Source organism: Rhipicephalus sanguineus, chromosome 5 (assembly GCF_013339695.2).
Source record: "Rhipicephalus sanguineus isolate Rsan-2018 chromosome 5, BIME_Rsan_1.4, whole genome shotgun sequence".
Classification (NCBI taxonomy): Eukaryota; Metazoa; Arthropoda; class Arachnida; order Ixodida; family Ixodidae; genus Rhipicephalus; species Rhipicephalus sanguineus.
Window position 1 is genome coordinate 148,420,946 of NC_051180.1, and position 17,553 is coordinate 148,438,498.

The 17,553-nt window shown below is 47.9% G+C and overlaps 1 protein-coding gene across 1 annotated transcript in view; it reads right to left on the bottom strand.

Annotated features, from left to right (window-relative positions):
* LOC119395016 (Down syndrome cell adhesion molecule-like protein Dscam2) overlaps positions 1–17,553 on the bottom strand; it is a 132,968-nt gene that overhangs the window by 67,490 nt on the left and 47,925 nt on the right. Inside the window, exons 10-11 of the mRNA XM_037662309.1 lie at positions 14,847–15,005; positions 7,416–7,700 (exon numbers count right to left, since the gene is read on the bottom strand). Coding sequence (XP_037518237.1) covers positions 7,416–7,700; positions 14,847–15,005 — 444 coding nt within the window. The remainder of the gene's footprint in view (positions 1–7,415; positions 7,701–14,846; positions 15,006–17,553) is intronic.

Here is a 17,553-nt window from a genome sequence, read left to right on the forward strand (position 1 = left end):
TTGAAGTATATACATAAGTCCTGAAAAGAGAGTTGGATCAGAAAAGCTTGTTCTGTCAACCTTGGATTAAGTTGTTTACAGGGAGAGGACCTTAGAACAAAGTTGGGTGAATGAATTAATCAGGTCAACACTGAAAAGATGCCAACTGAATGTTTCGGAAACGAATTAATATAGGCGCCCGTGTTCTAATTACCAGAATAGTACGCTTCTGGACGCGGGTATGGTTGACCCAGTGCTGCAATGCTCTATTTATTAGTACATCAGTGTATCTCTAGCCGTAATAAATTAACGCGAATACCGTTCGAATCCTCAGGATGGCGAACTGACTATCGAAGACTTACGTGTTGTTGTAGCATCTCACTTCGCGATGTACTATTTGAGGTGGCTATACGGCTCATCATAGGCGTGCGCACAGGGGGGGAGGGGGCAGGGGGGGCGGCCGCCCCCCCTAATCACCTAAGAGGGGGAGGGGCGCAAAATTTGCCCCGTACATTGACCCTTATAGTCACCTAAGAGGGGGGGGGTGCGCAAAATCTGCCCCATACATTGACTTAGTAGGGTGGGTGGGGGGGGCGCTGCGATGAACCTTTGCCTAAAGTCACTGGAACGGCAAAAGTACAGCGTTCGTTTTCTCTTCGCCGCCGCGTCCTTTGGCCGGCTTCTCCACATAGAAGGTCCAGCTCGCTCGCCTCGCTAGTGTCTCCCGGCCGCCGACGCACGGCGCTTTGAAGGGCGATTGTTTTTATAGCCTCAGAAAAGCGTGCAGGAACATCACGACATCCCGTATCGTTTTGACATTTCATCGCAAGCCTGTCGAGGCATCGAAGAAGGCCTGGATGCTGCGCTTTTGGGTCCAGCAACCGGCAGGAAACGGGCAAAGCCCTCTTTGCCCGTTTTCCCCAGCGGGAAAAATGATGCCAAGCGACGGGCTGTGTGGCTGCGTGCACAGAATACGGCGCGAAAAATTTGTTCCCATGACTGATACCCGCCTTCGTGAGGCAAGCGTTTCATTGAGAATTCGCAAATGTTGTTTCGGGGAATGTTTGCGTCTCCGCTGCACTAGTGCAGCTTGTTCCGCGTGGTTGCCACAGAAGGTTCGTGCACAATAATGATTGCCGGCCAGCTCTTAATTATGTTTGGCGTAATATTGACGCCTTCGGGCTCACATATCACGATCAGTGCGCCATGAAAACTGACTGCTACAGATTGGTATTCCGTGACGTGACTGTATGACGAACATAAATAACAGCGCGTACCATGAAAATAATGGCACGCATGTCATGTAAGGTATATCATTTACATGCCATGCTCATGGTGCATTCGCGGCCGGTTCGTTGGCTTCGTATGCACTAAAATCGGTGTTGCGTGACATGACTGTATGACGAACATAAATACCAGGTGGTAACATGAAAATAATGGCGCGCATGTCATGTAAGGTATGATTTACATGTCATGCTCATGGTGCACCCCCGGCCGGTTCGCATGCTTGATATGCACCAAGATTGGTAGCGCGTGACGTGACTTTACGTGGTAGAGTTGCACCACAGTTGCATACAACGCCTTGTTCGTCTTTGAGGCAGACGAAGTCATTCATGTCATGACATCTAGTTCACTCTAGTTCACTATATATTGCATGTTTGTAACGCATGTATGCATGTAGAATCTGGTACACACAACGCATTACCTGTAATTTATGTTCGTCACACACCCATATCATGCCATACCAAATTTGGTATACATCCAGTTAACAAAACGGCCGGAAGCGCACAAAGATAGTGTAATGTAAACCATGCCGTACATATGCATGTGATGATTTTCACGTTACCATCTGTCATTCATGTTCGTCATACAGTCACCTCGCGCTTTACCAATTTTTGTGTATATCAAGCTACCGAACCGGCCGCGAGCGCACCATGAGCGTGCGAAGTAAGTGATGCTGTACATGACATGCAAGTCATGAATTTCATGTCACCACCTGTCACTATCGTTCGTCACACAGAAATATCTCGTCATAGCAATTTTGGTATATATGCATTTCATTAAACGACCGCGAGCGCCCCGAGACACTGTCAGGTAAATCATGTTTTACATGGTATGCCTGCCGTGATTTGCACGTTATGACCAGTAACTTATGTTACACTCTTGTCACGCCATATCAATTTGGTGTGTATCAAGCTAGCGAAGCCGCCGCGAGCGCACCATGAGCGTGGCATGTAAGTCATGCCGTACATGTCATTATTTTCATGTTACCACCTGTAGTTTATATTCGTCCTACAGTCATGTTATGCCATACCAAATTTGGTATACATCCCATTACCTAAACGGCCAGGAGAGCACATAGTCGCGGACGGCTAGATAGATAGATAGATAGATAGATAGATAGATAGATAGATAGATAGATAGATAGATAGATAGATAGATAGATAGATAGATAGATAGATAGATAGATAGATAGATAGATAGATGCTATGTTCAATCTCGCAGAAGTTCACTAAGAAATGCTTCGCATTAATGAATGCCGACAGCCGAGCGCGTAAATGCCGCGCAGTTCGCATTTCTTTATCACCTCAGCACGCGTGCGTGCGCGTGTAGGCAAGTGAAAAGTGCTGCTATTTCTTTCCTACTCAGGTAGAGAACAATGGTATGCTTCATTCGGGGCTGCAAAAGCGCACGCAATGCGTAAAACATGCGTTACTCCGCGTGAAATCAACACCGCGTCGCCGCAGCTTCGGCCGCGCTGGACCAAATATGGCGGCGGGCAGGACGGTCGCGGTACTTTTCCCGTTCCAGTGATTTTACCTTTGCCCCCCCCCCCCCCCTGATGGAGAACCCTGCGCACGCCTACGAGGATCATAGAAAAACTGCGCGACAGCTTGCAAAGCTGAAGTGAATGTTCGAGTGCACGTGCATCTATTGCTACATTTTAGGGGTCTCAAACTCACCTCAGATAGCGGGCCAAGTCACGAAATCCTTTTGGGCCGGGATGGTGAAGAAGATGGGAACGGGGGAGGGGGAAAATCATATATGGGTCATTTAGGAGGGGGATTGGTCGTGAGGTTTCAAGAATATTGTCCGTACTGATCTCCAGAATGACTGAAATCTGGACGCCGATTCTCAAATATAGCGGTTTTGTTCAACGGTCTTTTAACACAGGGTGACCGGATGGGGTGACTCACAAAGAAAGTCTTGAGATCACTCTTGAGACCACTGTCATCTGTCACGGCAGATAATGAACATGCTTATTAAGAAAGCAAGAACTATATATATTAGATGAAGACAGTCATGTGCGATACATAATAGAAAAAATGCACAGCAAATTACGTAGGTCTGGATGATGATAAAGCTTGCGAAAAATGCTTGAGCGAAGCATCGCACGGCTAGAAGAGAGCGCAGATAGTTTGATGTTAGCGTTCATCAATGTGACGCTTGTCATTCGACAGTAATTAGATAGTATAAAGAAGATGGAATTATTTTGTACTATTTCCAGCAAATGCGCGACAGAATTATGGCATGGATTCCAAAGCATTGCGGCACATCCTAGCTCATGGCGAACGAATAGTTTATATATATAGCATTAGTGTGACAAAAAAAGGAGACTTGGCGGAGTTAGGATGAAAGTAAACACGCACACGATTAGCATTACAAATAACATAGGAGATGAGTACTACACGTTAGATAGTTGTTGTTGTGAACTCGGAGGTACTCAGTGTTCGAAGACATACTGTCTGATGGTGCGTCATTCAAGTGGTGCATATATAAATGAGAAGTACTTTAGACACACTAAGAGTTTGCATTTTTTACACTAAGTTCCATAAGCTATGTATTACACCACTGTAAAACGGCGTTAAGGACAGATGGCAGCAGAGTGACTTCATCAGGTTTAGTTATTTGACGAAAAAGTACGCGATCATCGGTAATCAAATAAACAAGCTATTACCACAGGGGAAATTGTTTACATAAATGCAGACAAGGAGAGCACAGAGCACTAATCCCAGAGGTACACATGAGTGTACTGTGCATTATTCCTAATTAGTGTCGTTAGCGGAGACAGATTGAGAGTCGTTAGCAAGAAAACGTTCAATCTACTCTAGAAGGCAGGAATCAAGCATCAGTAATCTTAATAGATGAGCATTTAGTAAGAAATTTTGTGATCGGCTTTAGAAGATCTAGAAAAATATAGCCAACTAAGAAAACGTTGTGTACGAATAATTAATTCAGTTCCGCATGAGAACTATTTGTGAAACACACGTTAAGATAGAGGGAACAATGAATCCGAAGACGTTCACGTTGAATATACTTGATGAATTTGGTATGGCGATGACTGTGGTAGCAAGACACTATGAGTGAGGGCTTATATTTTGATTACAGCAGCGCAACTTCGGGAATCTTGCTTTCCTTCCACGTCTCGTGGGAACACCTCGTGCTATGGCAACAACCTCTAACATCTGTAGCACATTTGTTGCATTTTGTGTTTTTAAATACTTGTTTTGTGGGAATGGTGAGAGGAAGAGTGGAAGTGAAGTGATTGCTCTGTCGCCGCAAACACATGCGTTATATAGGCTTTGCGTTCCCCAGAGAAATCTGTCACCCCGAAGACTGTGAGTGATGAAACTACGGAGTGTGTGCAACTACTGTCGCGAAGCGGAGGCCGCGCTGTCTCGCAGTAGCATGATGGAATGGTAGGTTACGCGGTATTGCGACGCGCTGGTCGGCAACCCGTGTGCGGCGCTCTCGTCGCGCAGCAAAGGATGCACCAATGACTGGCTGCGTCTCCTTTGCTCTACGCTCAGTGCTCGCGTTTACTTTCTTATTAGATACTAGACAACGTTGACAGAACGTGCATGTAAATAAAACAAGAAACAGAAAGAAGGACAATAAACAAGAAAACTAACAGAAACCCACTACACTGGACCTGCAGTATACGTAAATCACGAATCCGCGAAAGTACCGCGCGTAGTGGAACGATCGCTTGTCCCCATTTTCTTTTCGCAGTGTAGCGAACTGCATGTACACTGTCGCCCTTTATGAAAGGGAACACGCGAGCGCGTGGCCTGCGCTCTGCGGCGGCTGCCTACAGCGCCATCAAGCGACAACCGAAGAAGGCCTGTCCGCTTCTGGCGTCATCTATTGGCGAACAAAATAACGAGTCACGGCCGTTGGGCAAGCGCTGCCAGATTACGCTCCCGCTCCGGTTTCGCAACGGGCGATGCCGCCAAAAATGGACCTGCTTTCTTTAGCGGTCAGTTGATGGCGCTCTAGGCAGCCGCCGCAAAGCGCAGGCCACGCGCTCTCGTGTTCCCTTTCATAAAGGACGACAGTGTACGTTTGGCCGACCTCCCTGTGCTTACAGTCTTCGTTGCACCGTCCGAGGTAACTCATTAGCGACAGTGTTGTACGGCTGAAAACAAGGTCGTGGATTCGATTGCCGGCAGCCGCGTTGTTATGAAGCCGGGGACGGAATCCCACAAGCGGCGAGTTGTTTTATTAAGGCAAAAGCGTTAGATGCCTGATCGAACGCGAAAATTTACCGGTGTCCCGCGTCGGCGGCGTGAACACGAGTAATGCAAAAAGTCATCATGACATGATGACGTCCCTATATGACGTCACCATAACATCACAGATCGCATAACTTTGTGGCGTCATTATGACGCCATTGTGAAGTCACATGCAGTCATCACATGGAATCGTAGCTTGGTCAACGGTGGACCGAGCACGGAGACAGTGCAAAACTAGGTGAGGTGCCTCCGATCCTGGAGGCAGTGGAAAACCACTTCAGGTGCAAAAAGCTTTCGAAGGGTGGAGGGGCAAGAACAATACATCAACCGAGAAGGAAAAAGATGTCTTTCGCTTTCTAGTCGCCTTAGGTGAGCGCATAAAGGACCCTGTGAGTTTTATAGACATATAGACACTCTCAGCGTGTTTCTGCGCTCGCCGTTGCCGTCACATAAAAGCCACAAAGAAAAATAGTCCTGAAGAAAGTTTTTCCGAAGCCCCCGACCGGAAATTCAAACCTGCGACACGACGCGTAAAACCACTCGGCCACAGGCGTATACACCGTCCAGCACACTAACAGCGAGCTCTTTATATACACCATTTACCGTTGGTGGCACGCAGATCTCTGAGGTGCTTCACTGTCGCAGAGGCTTGTTCTCTATCGCCTGCGAGATAGGGCGCAAAGGGCCATGGGCGCTTTAAAGGGCGTCGCCCTCCCATCTTTCGTCGCGGCGCATGAGGTGGGCTGGGAGCCACCGGCTCCGTATTTTGACCTGGTCGCCTGTGCTCATGCGCTTATCTCTAGAAGGGCGTTCAACAGATGGCTTGAGGCCTTGTACGTGTCGTGCTCTCATCTCAAAGTTTGCGTTGAAGACATAGACTGCAAGAAGGTCACTTTGCTTGCTGCAGCGGCGGCGTTTGCTAAAGGAGTGAGCTGCTAACCTTTATTCGCATAACATTCCTATTCGTACCTATCGCATTCATTGCTTCGTCCTTGCGGCGAAACTGTGACATATTTTTTCGTGTGCTTCACATCCCTTTATGTTTATCTCATAATTATGACACCTCAAATAAACACTACTCTCCCCGTTCTCTTACCTCTTTCTTGCAGGGCTTCATTATCTCTTCGTTCATATGCATTTAGAATGGCTTTTTCTAGAAAGTTCACGGCGCCGTGAAAGTGACCATAGCGAAATTCTCTATTTGATTTTTGGGTTCTCACACAAAGTGAGTTAAACTCGTACTTACGTGATCACGCTAGTTAATGTTAAGGTAAACTACAGGTGCGGCTGCATTGCAGGTATTGCAGGCAATTCTAAATAATAAATATTTCATGATCTATAGTAAGTGCTAGTGCAAAACCCGACAAAATAGCAAAGTTGCAAGTCATCTTCTTTCTTTCTGACCAATTAGCACTCCGCGATCTTCATAAGTCCTTCTTATCTGTTCGAGCTTATTATGCTCTATGGAGCGGTACATTTTTTTCTCCCTGTTAACTTTTGAAATGAAAAATACGGCACCAAGGTGTCTATAAAGTCATTGTTAAGTTGCATAAGCATTGCGCAACAAGTTTCGACCATGAAATACCGTGCGCTGATGGGAGCAGGACGTGAAGTGGCGTTTGCTGCAAGCGGATCTAGCCTTGGAAATAGTGAAGGCATGACCAATTCGTATGTCTCTGTATATGACACCGTGAGGGACGATGTGGTGCCTCTACTGATGATGACAATTGGCTCCGTGCACACCGTTGCTCCTCCGTGCATTCCTTATTTATTTATTTCTTCACATATGTTATACTCCGGTCTCCTTCCTGCAGTACAGGGTAACCAAACTAAGCTGTATTCTGGTTAAACGTCCGTTATTCCCTTTGCTTCTCTCCCTCTCACTTAAAAGAAAGAAAGCGGTCAGTCGCCATCACTCACCGTGCACCCTCAGCGGCGCCGTGTAGTTGACCGTGGCCGCGTTGTTTGAAGCTACGCACGTGTAGCTGCCGTCGTGGCTCGGACTGAGGCTGTCGATGGCCAACGCCACCGAGAAAGGGTCGAGCACGCGGACCTCGATGTCGGGACCGGACTTGATGGGCTGTCCGTCTCGCAGCCACGTGATGCGGACCGGCGGGTCGCCGCGAGCGATGTTGCAGTAGACTCGAGTGCGCATGCCTTCGTGCAGGTTCTCGTCGAAGGCGAATCGCTCGATCAGCGGAGGCACTGAGTTGTGCAGAGAGAATTGCACAGGAAAGGAGGCGAGATCATCGATTAGCCGAGTTGGGAATCATTGATCTTGGATAAAGCGGGGTTAAAGTTCCGCTCCACAAGAAGTGCACGCAAGACCAGACGTGACATCACAGTATGACAGTATGATCAAACATTAAAGACATTAGAAGCGTAAGGCGCATTAGAGGCATTACAGGGAGGACTTGCATCACAAGCATCACAGAGGCGTAACGTAGCGCCTGCAGTTAAAAAAAGTTCCGAGTACGTCGCGAAGGTTCTGTTGGGCTCATGAAAATACTTCCAGAACCTTATTAATATATCCTAGCGAATATCAAACAGAGTTTTTGGCAACTAGCCCCGCCGTACTGCAACGTGGATAATTGGGATGTGGCTTCGGCTCCCATTAATGCTTAGGTATTTTCTGGCTCGCTTCCATCCCATTCGTTTCGATCACTTTTCGGTGTTTTGCGATTAACTCTCATATAATGTTGCAGTAAATTTAATATATGCTTTGTTAGGCTTCATTGTCTGTTGGCTCGACGTGCTTGTGCCTAATAATTATTAGGCTCTTCGATTCATCTTCGAGAACACCAGATTTGGTGTCATACAAAACTAAACAAAAGTAACGCACTTCACCTGTTTACACAGATACAAGCTACCACAAGGGAATTCTAGTACACAATCAGTCATTTTGGTGAAATGAATTTCTTCGGGCCGCTTTCGGCAGATATGTACAGTCAACCGCAAAAGCTTTCGTGCTATGGTTTTAAACGGTAAATGTGACTTCTTTTGGATGGCCAGCGCCACCGAGGAGAGCACGAGAACGCGGGTTTTTTATGTAATAATGACAGATTGGGGTTGTTGGTTCAGCTCATTTTGAAGTGTAAGGCGTGACGACGACAACGGACAAAGGTAGAGTCATAGACACACACAGATGGCCACTTCCAACAGTGTTTATAAATATAGTGCAAAGTGGCGCTCTGCACGGGTTTTCATGTGCTAAAAAATGAAGAAGTTAACACTAGCCGCGTAAAGCTTAAGAAGCAGAGATGCCGGTCGACCTTAGAGGTCGGGCGAATTTCGCATAGTCCGCTTGCTTGCCGCGTCCGCCTCGCGCTCTCGCTGAGCATAGTCCGGATTCGCTCGTCGTTGGCGCTTCGTAGCCGTTTCATGGGTCACGTAGGCGGGATCCAATCGCCGTTGACGATTACACTCTCCATCCACAGCACGCCGAGACTCCCGGTAAGCGGCTTCTTCTGTCAAGATATGGCTGCAGACTACTTAAACACGGCCGAGCACACCTACACTTACAGGAGCTACGTATACGTGGTTCGTAAGCGACAGAGCTGACGTCAAACCTGCTGTGACGTGGCTATGCTAGCTACGTCACGGCTATGCATTGGCCAGGCCCGTAGCCGTGGGCCCTAAAATTTTGGTAAAGCAGGTGTTTTTACCAAAAATAAATAATGAAAATAGGTGTTTCTCTTAAATACTCAAGGTTTTCAGCAGATGCCCCCCCCCCCCCCCCCCCGGAAAAAATTCTTGGCTACGGGCCTGGCATTGGCTATGCTAGCTACGACACAGCTATGCATAGGCATAGGTGTGCGCACGGAGGGGCGGCCGCCCGCCCTAGTCACCTAAGAGGGGAGCGCAAAGTCTGCCCCATACATTGACTTAACAGGGAGGGCCCCCACTGAAGGAGAACCCTGCACATGCCTATGTGCATAGGCCATACGCGGTTATGTTAAGCGACGCCGCCCATGCGCAGACCCATGCGTCACACCAGTTGCGGCGCGCGGTCATGTAAGGCTATGCTGACGTCATACCAGCTGTGGTGGAGCTCGGCGCAGCGACTGCGAACTGTCCGCAGCTCCTCGGCCCACGCCCGGCTAGGCGAGATTAATTCCAGGTTGTGCGCAGCTTTGCTTGGTAGTTGCTAGGCAACGGCGCGGAGGGCTTTTTGCGGACGGGCGGACGTTTTACCTCGAGTTCTAACGGCTTCGCTGTTAAAATTAAACGTATGGGGTAAGACGTCACTGGAATTCATGTTTTCCACAAATACCGTGTCCCGTAAAGATTTCTGACTGACTACATAAAGACGTATTACGCAGCAGCCCTGTTGAATCACAACGTAAACGTACTCGTATACTACTGTCTAACTAAGGACGCTGTGGGGTATCAGAAACGCGCACATTTCGAGCAAATTGTGCTCCAACAAGTTTTCTTTGGCAACGTCCTCCGAGCTCTCTACACAGTTGTGGCCAACCCTTATGCAATAGGTTCTCCACACCAATGAGCGCCTGTATCTGATTGGAGTAGAAATACTCTTTTAGGTCAAGCTAATTGTGTACTCTGGAAGTGAATAGCCAGACATTTGTGAATGCCTGCAGTTAATCGCACGGTGCCATTTTTCTCTCAGGTATATAAGTAAAACCTCGATGATACGAATCTCGCGGGGTTTCCAAAAATATTCGCGTCATCCGAAATTCGTATCACCAGAAAACATGAGAAATTAGTATGCGAAAATAAAGTTGGCATACGTTTTCATTTAGTGTTTCTCAGGGCCGCAGCGACGTCATGAACAGTTCTGAATAACTGCCAGTAACGTTTTTAGACGTACGATCCTACTTGTACTCGTAAATATACGGTGCATGCGCGCGTGTGTAATTAATGAACTAGATGTATTGTGCCCCGTGACCCCTAGTAGCCCCTTCCCAATCTTACTATGCTTTTCTGCATGACAGCATAGTACTGCGGCCAAAGTGACTTAAGAAGCGCTTTGCACACGATAGATAGAGGTCAAGCTCCTTCGCCAAGACCATCCGCTTCGTCTCTTGGGTCCTTCGTCCGCGTTTCATGGGACTTCATGACGGACCCGCAGCCCAAGTTTGAGTCTTGTTTCATAAAACGTCTGATTGCGGGGACTTACGTGGCAGGCACGTGTTAACACAGTACAAAGACGCTGCTGCCTCGAGCACAGGAGCACGCGTCAACGCGTCGAAAAAAAAAAGCGTGACGTCAACGTAATCTGTAATCTAAACGCGAAGGCGCATAAAGGCCTCCAAAATTCGCGCGCCCTATCTCGGAGGCAACGACGCACCGTTGATGGTAGCGCAGCGCGCGTGACTGCCGCGTCTTCCGTGAACGCGCGGCCAGCACCTGTTCGTACCTTTGCTCTAGCGTACGTTCGTATCAAACGTCGCGGGGCGCAAATCGGTTCGCAACAACCGTACTCCAATCCATTGCGGGCTAATGGGCCTTGGCCGGGACCACAGGAAAATTCGTATCACCCCGAAATTCGTATGCGCCGTGATCGTATCGCCGAGGTTTTACTGTACACCAGTTTCACAAGGAGGCTGCATTTTTAAAGCACTTCACTGCCGCATCGCGGTCTAGCGTCTGCGATGTATCGCCGCCCTTCCGGTGTGTGGGGTTCCACGGCGGTGTATGTAGCGTATACGCTCACTTCACAAGGTATTGTTGTTCTTCGCGGTACACAGGCAAAACACTGCAACGTTTCGTGAGTGTAAAGGCGCTGGTAAGTAATCGCTAAGCTGTCAGCTTCAAGATGGCTGAAACAGCAAGCAGCGGCGGCCCACGAGACGTTCCCGCAGCAGCGCCGACGATGAGTAGAATGCCAATTCAGTTCTTAAGCAGCATGTGTAAATTGGTAATTGCTTTGTATGGTTTGTTATAGCTGGCCATGTGGGGTTCTTGGAATATACACGATAAAAGAGCGTTGACTTTTAGGACAACGCTCGAAGTAATCGCTGAAACGCAAACGGAGACGAGCGAACACGTAGGCCATTATCCGGCTGCGCGCTAGGTGCGCGCATTAGTGTTTAAGGTGACTCTCGGGTTTCCGTGCCATGATTATTCAAGTTCAACTTAACTCTAATCCCTAACAGACCATTTGGTTCCGCTTGGCACGTAGCAATACAATGTTCATGGAGCGACAGGAGCACAAACACCGATGCCTGTGTTGATTCGCGTCGCCGTCGTAGTCAAAAGCTTGAGGCCTCTTATCGTTGCACAGGATAAGAAACAGATGTACGACGTGTGAGCTGAAAATTCGGCGTAGAAACTACGAGATGATAAAATGGAAATAAGCCTGTTGCACATCTGGAAGCACGGCATGCCGTAATTTCGTTTCGGCGCGAGCCGCCGCCGCTAGCGATACGCCGAAAGGGCGCCCGTTTTTAGCAACATTATCGTCAGTTTCTTTCTGGCTAGTACTTAAGAAGCGTTACAACGAGCGCACGTGTTCAGGTTACGACCTGGCTTTAACGAACGTGGGCTCGATTATTCACGACACCCAGGTTGCCGCGCGAAAAAGAAAAGAAATGTGCGGTTGTCATAACGCTACCCCAGTTATTGTCACAAAATTTACAAGTCGAGAAAGAACGCGCTCTCGACGAAACGTTAGAGACGCGTACCTGCGCCGAAGAACACATGTCATGAGGGCCTTTCTGGCATGTAGATTTGAAAGTGCTAATTCGATAATCTCGAAATTGCACGCCTTAGGATGGAACATTTTCTAGCCGCAAGCATTGTAAATCATGTGCTGAAGCATAGAAATCAGAGAGGCTGATATTATGAGAGAACAACTCTTGGCCAAACATTCCGTGTATCATTCGTCAGCCTTGACATTGGTTCTCTTTGATGCAGATGATAAAGTGTACCAGCACCGAAGCACAATCACAAGCTGGTGTGATGACTTGAAAAAATGGCCATAAGTGCGGACTCCACATATAATATACTATTTGTCGAAGAAGAAGACGTGCGCCCTAAGAGAAGCGAAGTCATTTAAAAGCATGGTGCACTTCGCATGCCTCGGCTGCAGTCTTTTACGCTTCCGTAGCTGTTGCCGCAGCCAAACACAGCGCAGTGGTAGCGTGTCGACCAGTTCTCGTCCGACATTTCTATTTTAGGCAGCACAATTGCTTCAGCGCGTCGAAAAATGGAAACACACCCGACTTCTCACTCGCCACGCCGTGCGAAACGCGGGAATCCGCACACACCAGCGGCAGCAGTCGGACGGTCGGACACGCGGTGGAGAGAGAGAGAACGGTGAAAATGCACCGGTTCGAGGCTACGCTCCTCCTCTCGTGAAAAAGGTCTATAGAGTCAGTGTTTCGACTGGAAGGCATCACACGAATAAGAGCGTTCGTTGCTCGCCTTCAACATGAGCATATATAGTGTGAGATACCTCGTTAATTTCTTTTCCATGAAATGCTTTCTTTTTCTTGATTTGCATAACTAGACAGTAATAATAGTCAGCAGTATTGAAAAAAATCGACTCCTTACATTTCAGAGATCTCGGCTTACGAAGCGAAGTGTGCTCGCTAAATTAATTCTCGGCAATGCGCGCTGCTCGGACACTCTCTTTTAGCCAGCCTGTATGTGGGAGCTTAGTTTGCCCGCTCTTCTCGGCTTCACGAAATCGACGCTGTTCCGCGCTAAATTAGCGCCGCTGCAGCGCAGCGTAAACACAATCGCCGGCGAAATAGCCACTCACACGAAAAGTCGGGATCTCATTTCGTTAGAGCACTCCGCACAGCGCCGGGGAGTTAGAACAGCTCCCTGCCACTGGGACTCCACAATCCCTGTCTGATCTTTTGAATCCAATTTCAGCCTACGCACTCGAGTATTGGCTTAGCGGAAACAGCATGCCAATGCATGCATTGGGACAATGCGCCGCCTGCCATTCCATTTGGGTTCATTTCACCCTCCGGAATCGCAGAATGAAGCTGTTTGCAGAGACGTCTATTGTTACAATGTGACGACGTCTTTTTTGTAGTAGGTTAATAGCGTTTGGCGCCTTGACAACGGCAGAACCCATTCTTCTGAGGTATTAAGAGCGCGTGCTTTCGTGCTAGGGGTTCGAAAATAATGTAAAACCCCACAAAAGAACACTTATAAAGCGAAATGAACGCTTTACGACAACTTCGTATTGAGGATACTTGTAAGTTTTCTGACGAAAACCTGTTGATGAAATGACAAGGTCATACAGGGGTGCAGAAATTGTTCGGAGTTACCACGATGGCTGAATAATGCTTTGCGCTTTTAATTTAGTGGGTCTTCTTTGTGTAAGCGCCTACACGTAGCGAAAAGGGCGAAAGCTGTGGTTGTGAATGCCTCAGACACAAACTTGTGGAATACTCAATGGAAATAATTGTCTACGTGTATAATAAATATGAATGCTGAGTTACGCTCAACCGCTATGAAGAGCTCAGTGATAACGTGGGAACTTTTTTAAGTCGTGAAAACTACTGAATATCGCAATTTCTTTAAACAGCCGGCAACAGCTCGCTTAGCTAGGCTGAAATTATGCTTTAAAAACGTAATTTTTAGTGCATATGCCTTTTCATAGAGCGGAGGAAAGTTTAGCGAGAGAACATGAAGAAAATTATGCTATTGCTGGCCGTGGCTAGCAGGGGCGTAGCCAGAAATTTTTTCGGGGACGGGGGCTCTTCTATACGTCATGGTTCATGCATGTTTTTGTATGTGTGCTTGTATGTATACGCAAGCAACACTGAAAAATTTCGGGGGTGGGGGAGTTTCAACCCCCCCCCCCCCTCCTTGGCTACGCTCCTGGTGGCTAGTGAGCCGTACGGTTTCCACTGTAGGCGTACCACGCTTTTAAAAGCAAACATTGAAATTTTTTTAACGCGACTCATGATACGCAAATGCTTTGTACAGATTGGTTATTAACTCTGGCCACCGTCGAGTGACACTTTACACAAGACAGAGGGTCTCAACTCAAGTTCAGTGAAAATGCAGCAGCACAGGCCGAGTTAACGTATCTAGGTACTCAATTCACAGGATACTTTCAGCGCAGACATACCGTCAGATCGTTCACCGTAATGAAGTGACGTAACCTTCGCGAATCACTAAATTTAGTCGCATGTAACTAAACTGTGCACAGCTCATCTACTGAGCCAGTTGTCGCAACAGCGTACGGTGTTACGACAACTGGCTCCTTAACAGAATACCGTCGTAACTTTTACAGAATATCATCGTAAGGTTATTTTGTAAACATCCAATGCAGAATTGCAAATCATTTGGCTGAAACAGTGTTGCTCAACAACTACTGCCCATTTTTCAATTCGCTTTGTTGTTATTGACTATAGCGCCTACCTTTAACGGCGACGTGCAGGCTGGCACTGGCTTTCTGTCCTTCGTCGTTCGTCGCCACGCAGGTGTACTTTCCTGCATCCTGGACAGTGGTGGCCAGAACCAGCAGGGTGCCGTTGGCAAACACCTTCTGACGGTGGTGGAAGGGTACCTTACGCCCGTCTGAAATAAACACAAAGGGACACTTTGCTTAGAGAGATACGTCAGAACGCTAACCGCGGGACACGTTGTAGGAGTAATTGGCTAAGCATGGTGAAGGACAAGCTATTGTATATTCTCAGTAGAGAGGGAGAAGAGAAATAGAGGGGGGGGGATAAGGAAACCAGTAAGAGAACCGGCAGAAGAAACACTACAGTGTCAGTACCGTAACAGCCTCATAGGCACGCGAAATGGAAGAAAGTGTGGTTCTTCCTCCTACTCTATTCCGTTCAATGCAAAAAAAAAATCGATGTCGCTTTTAGTCGTTCACATGCGCGTGACACACCCGAACAATAAGATGTAATCTTCAATATTACGCGATATGAACTTGTGGCAAGCCTACTGAACACGTGGACTCATGAAGAATACATCAGTATGTATTCGCCAGTCTTCGCGGAAGCGCTATGTAGATTACTTGTCACTGGCAGGCAGCTCCTTTCTATACGCGCTTTTCTAATACTTCGACATGATTATGAATGTCGCATTTTACGTGTATACCGGGCGCCAAAGTTCACGGCCGGTGCACGAAACAGAAGCAGCGTAACCGATCCTCTTTTCCTGCCTCTGAGTGAATCGGAACACAGGCGGAGCTTACTCGGACTGCGTCTCATGCACGGCAGCAGGATAAGAAGCACCCACAAACGTTCGAAGTCGGGAGCAAATATACGGCCGTGTACACATGAAGGAGACGCCCCACTGCAAGCGGGACCGAGCTTTAACTAAGACGAACCCAGACACTTTCTTCGATATTCTTCTCCTCCTTCCCAACCTTTGTGCATCGTCGTCTCTCCTCTTCCTCCGTGACCTTTTCAACAGCCTCTATTCCCCCACGCGACTGAACCCGCTTCCCGATGCGAAGGGAAAGCCTGCGTGCTTGGATTTGCCTCGCACTTTTCTCTCATCGGATGCGGATCACGTTTAGGTGCTTCTGAATCGAGACGGCGGAACGGCGCGCCCAGGTTCATTTCGCTCCTTATTTGTCTCTTTATCTTTTTGTCTTGTTTTGTCTCGGTATCGGTGGGGAGGGCGGAGCCCTTCCTACTGCCCTCTCCCCATGCGCCCCTAAAGCTAACCTGATGGTGCGGGGCCTCTTTCTTCGCCCCTATTGATTTCCAAAGGGAGCTGCCAATTAGGGAAGCCCACATTTTCAGTTTTTATGAGAGCGGCGCCCTTAATCTCGCAGTCCCTGCCCCGAAAGCAGTCCCCCCCCCCTTTCTCCTCCCTCTCAGCAATTGCTGGGGGAACGTAGTGAGAGAAAACTTCCGGGGCGCCATCTTCCAATTTCGCACTGTTACCGCTCCCGAGACCCGCAACGTACGAAGGCATCTAGCACACCTCTCCTTTATTTTCTTTCTCTCTCGAAAACAATGCGATATCACAGTGAAAATAAAGACGAGAAAGCTAATAAAACTGTCGCGATGCAAACTGAGGTGGGAGCGCGGGGGAATACACGAGTGGCTGCAGAAACGGGAGGCGCCGGCAGCGCTTCTTCATTTGGCGACACCGCGACTTCGTTCCGCTGCCCTAAAGCCCCATACCCTCCCCCTTTCCCCCGCCCCTCCTCCTCTTCGTGATACAGCGCTGTTATGCTGCATGTCGAAGTAAATTTGTAAACGGGGGTAACGTGTCTTTCCAACGACTCTGTCGCAGGCGCCGCCGTTCTCTTCGCGCTTCTGCTTCTTATATTGAGCGATCCTTGTTAGCCTCCGGCGTCATCGTTGGTTTTGATTTCAATTTCTCTCTCAAAGAGAGCCGAGTGCGCCAAATCAAGTTTATTAGTGCTGCTGCGCAGCTAGTAGTACGACACACCCACCTTGCTAGCTAGCTTTTGTATTTCTCGTAATCTTTCGGTGTTAGTGAGTTGCTCGACGAAAGAGAAAGAAAAGTATAAGAGGAACATTTTCCGTCGCATTGGATTGTTTCAATCTTCTTTCTTTGTACCTTCTTTACTTCGCTATTTCTTCTTTCGATGGGAGGGGAGGGGGGCGGGCTGTAACTTTCCTGAGTGAGGTTTAATTTTCGAGCAGTTTCTGGATTAAAGTAAGTGGTCCGTTCACCCTTCCTTACTTCCCGTCGGTAGCAAATGGCGGGCGAAAATTTAATCTGCGCCGGTAATAGGAGTTTGATGCTCGGCTCCTACACACGATAAGAAGGAACACTCGGAAGAAATGTTCCTTTCGTGTATCCGTGTAATAGAATGAACGCTTCCTGGAGATGTGCGGAGGTGAAGACGGCTGAGACGCGGCTTACGCGTGTGAGTATGCGAACTTCATTTTCGTGCGCTTTGAGAGATCGGTATTGAAACTAGCAGAATTTAATCGACTTAGGTGAGTAAGTGGAGTTGAGCAGTGAAAGTACAGTGGACACCAGGTTTCGTGCCCCCTTGTCCTTCCTTCCTTCCTTACTTCCTATTCTCTTCTTCCTCTTCTTTCTTTCGTTTCTTTCTTTGTTCCTTTTTCTTTCTTTTCTTTCTTTCTTTCTTTCTTTCTTTCTTTCTTTCTTTCTTTCTTTT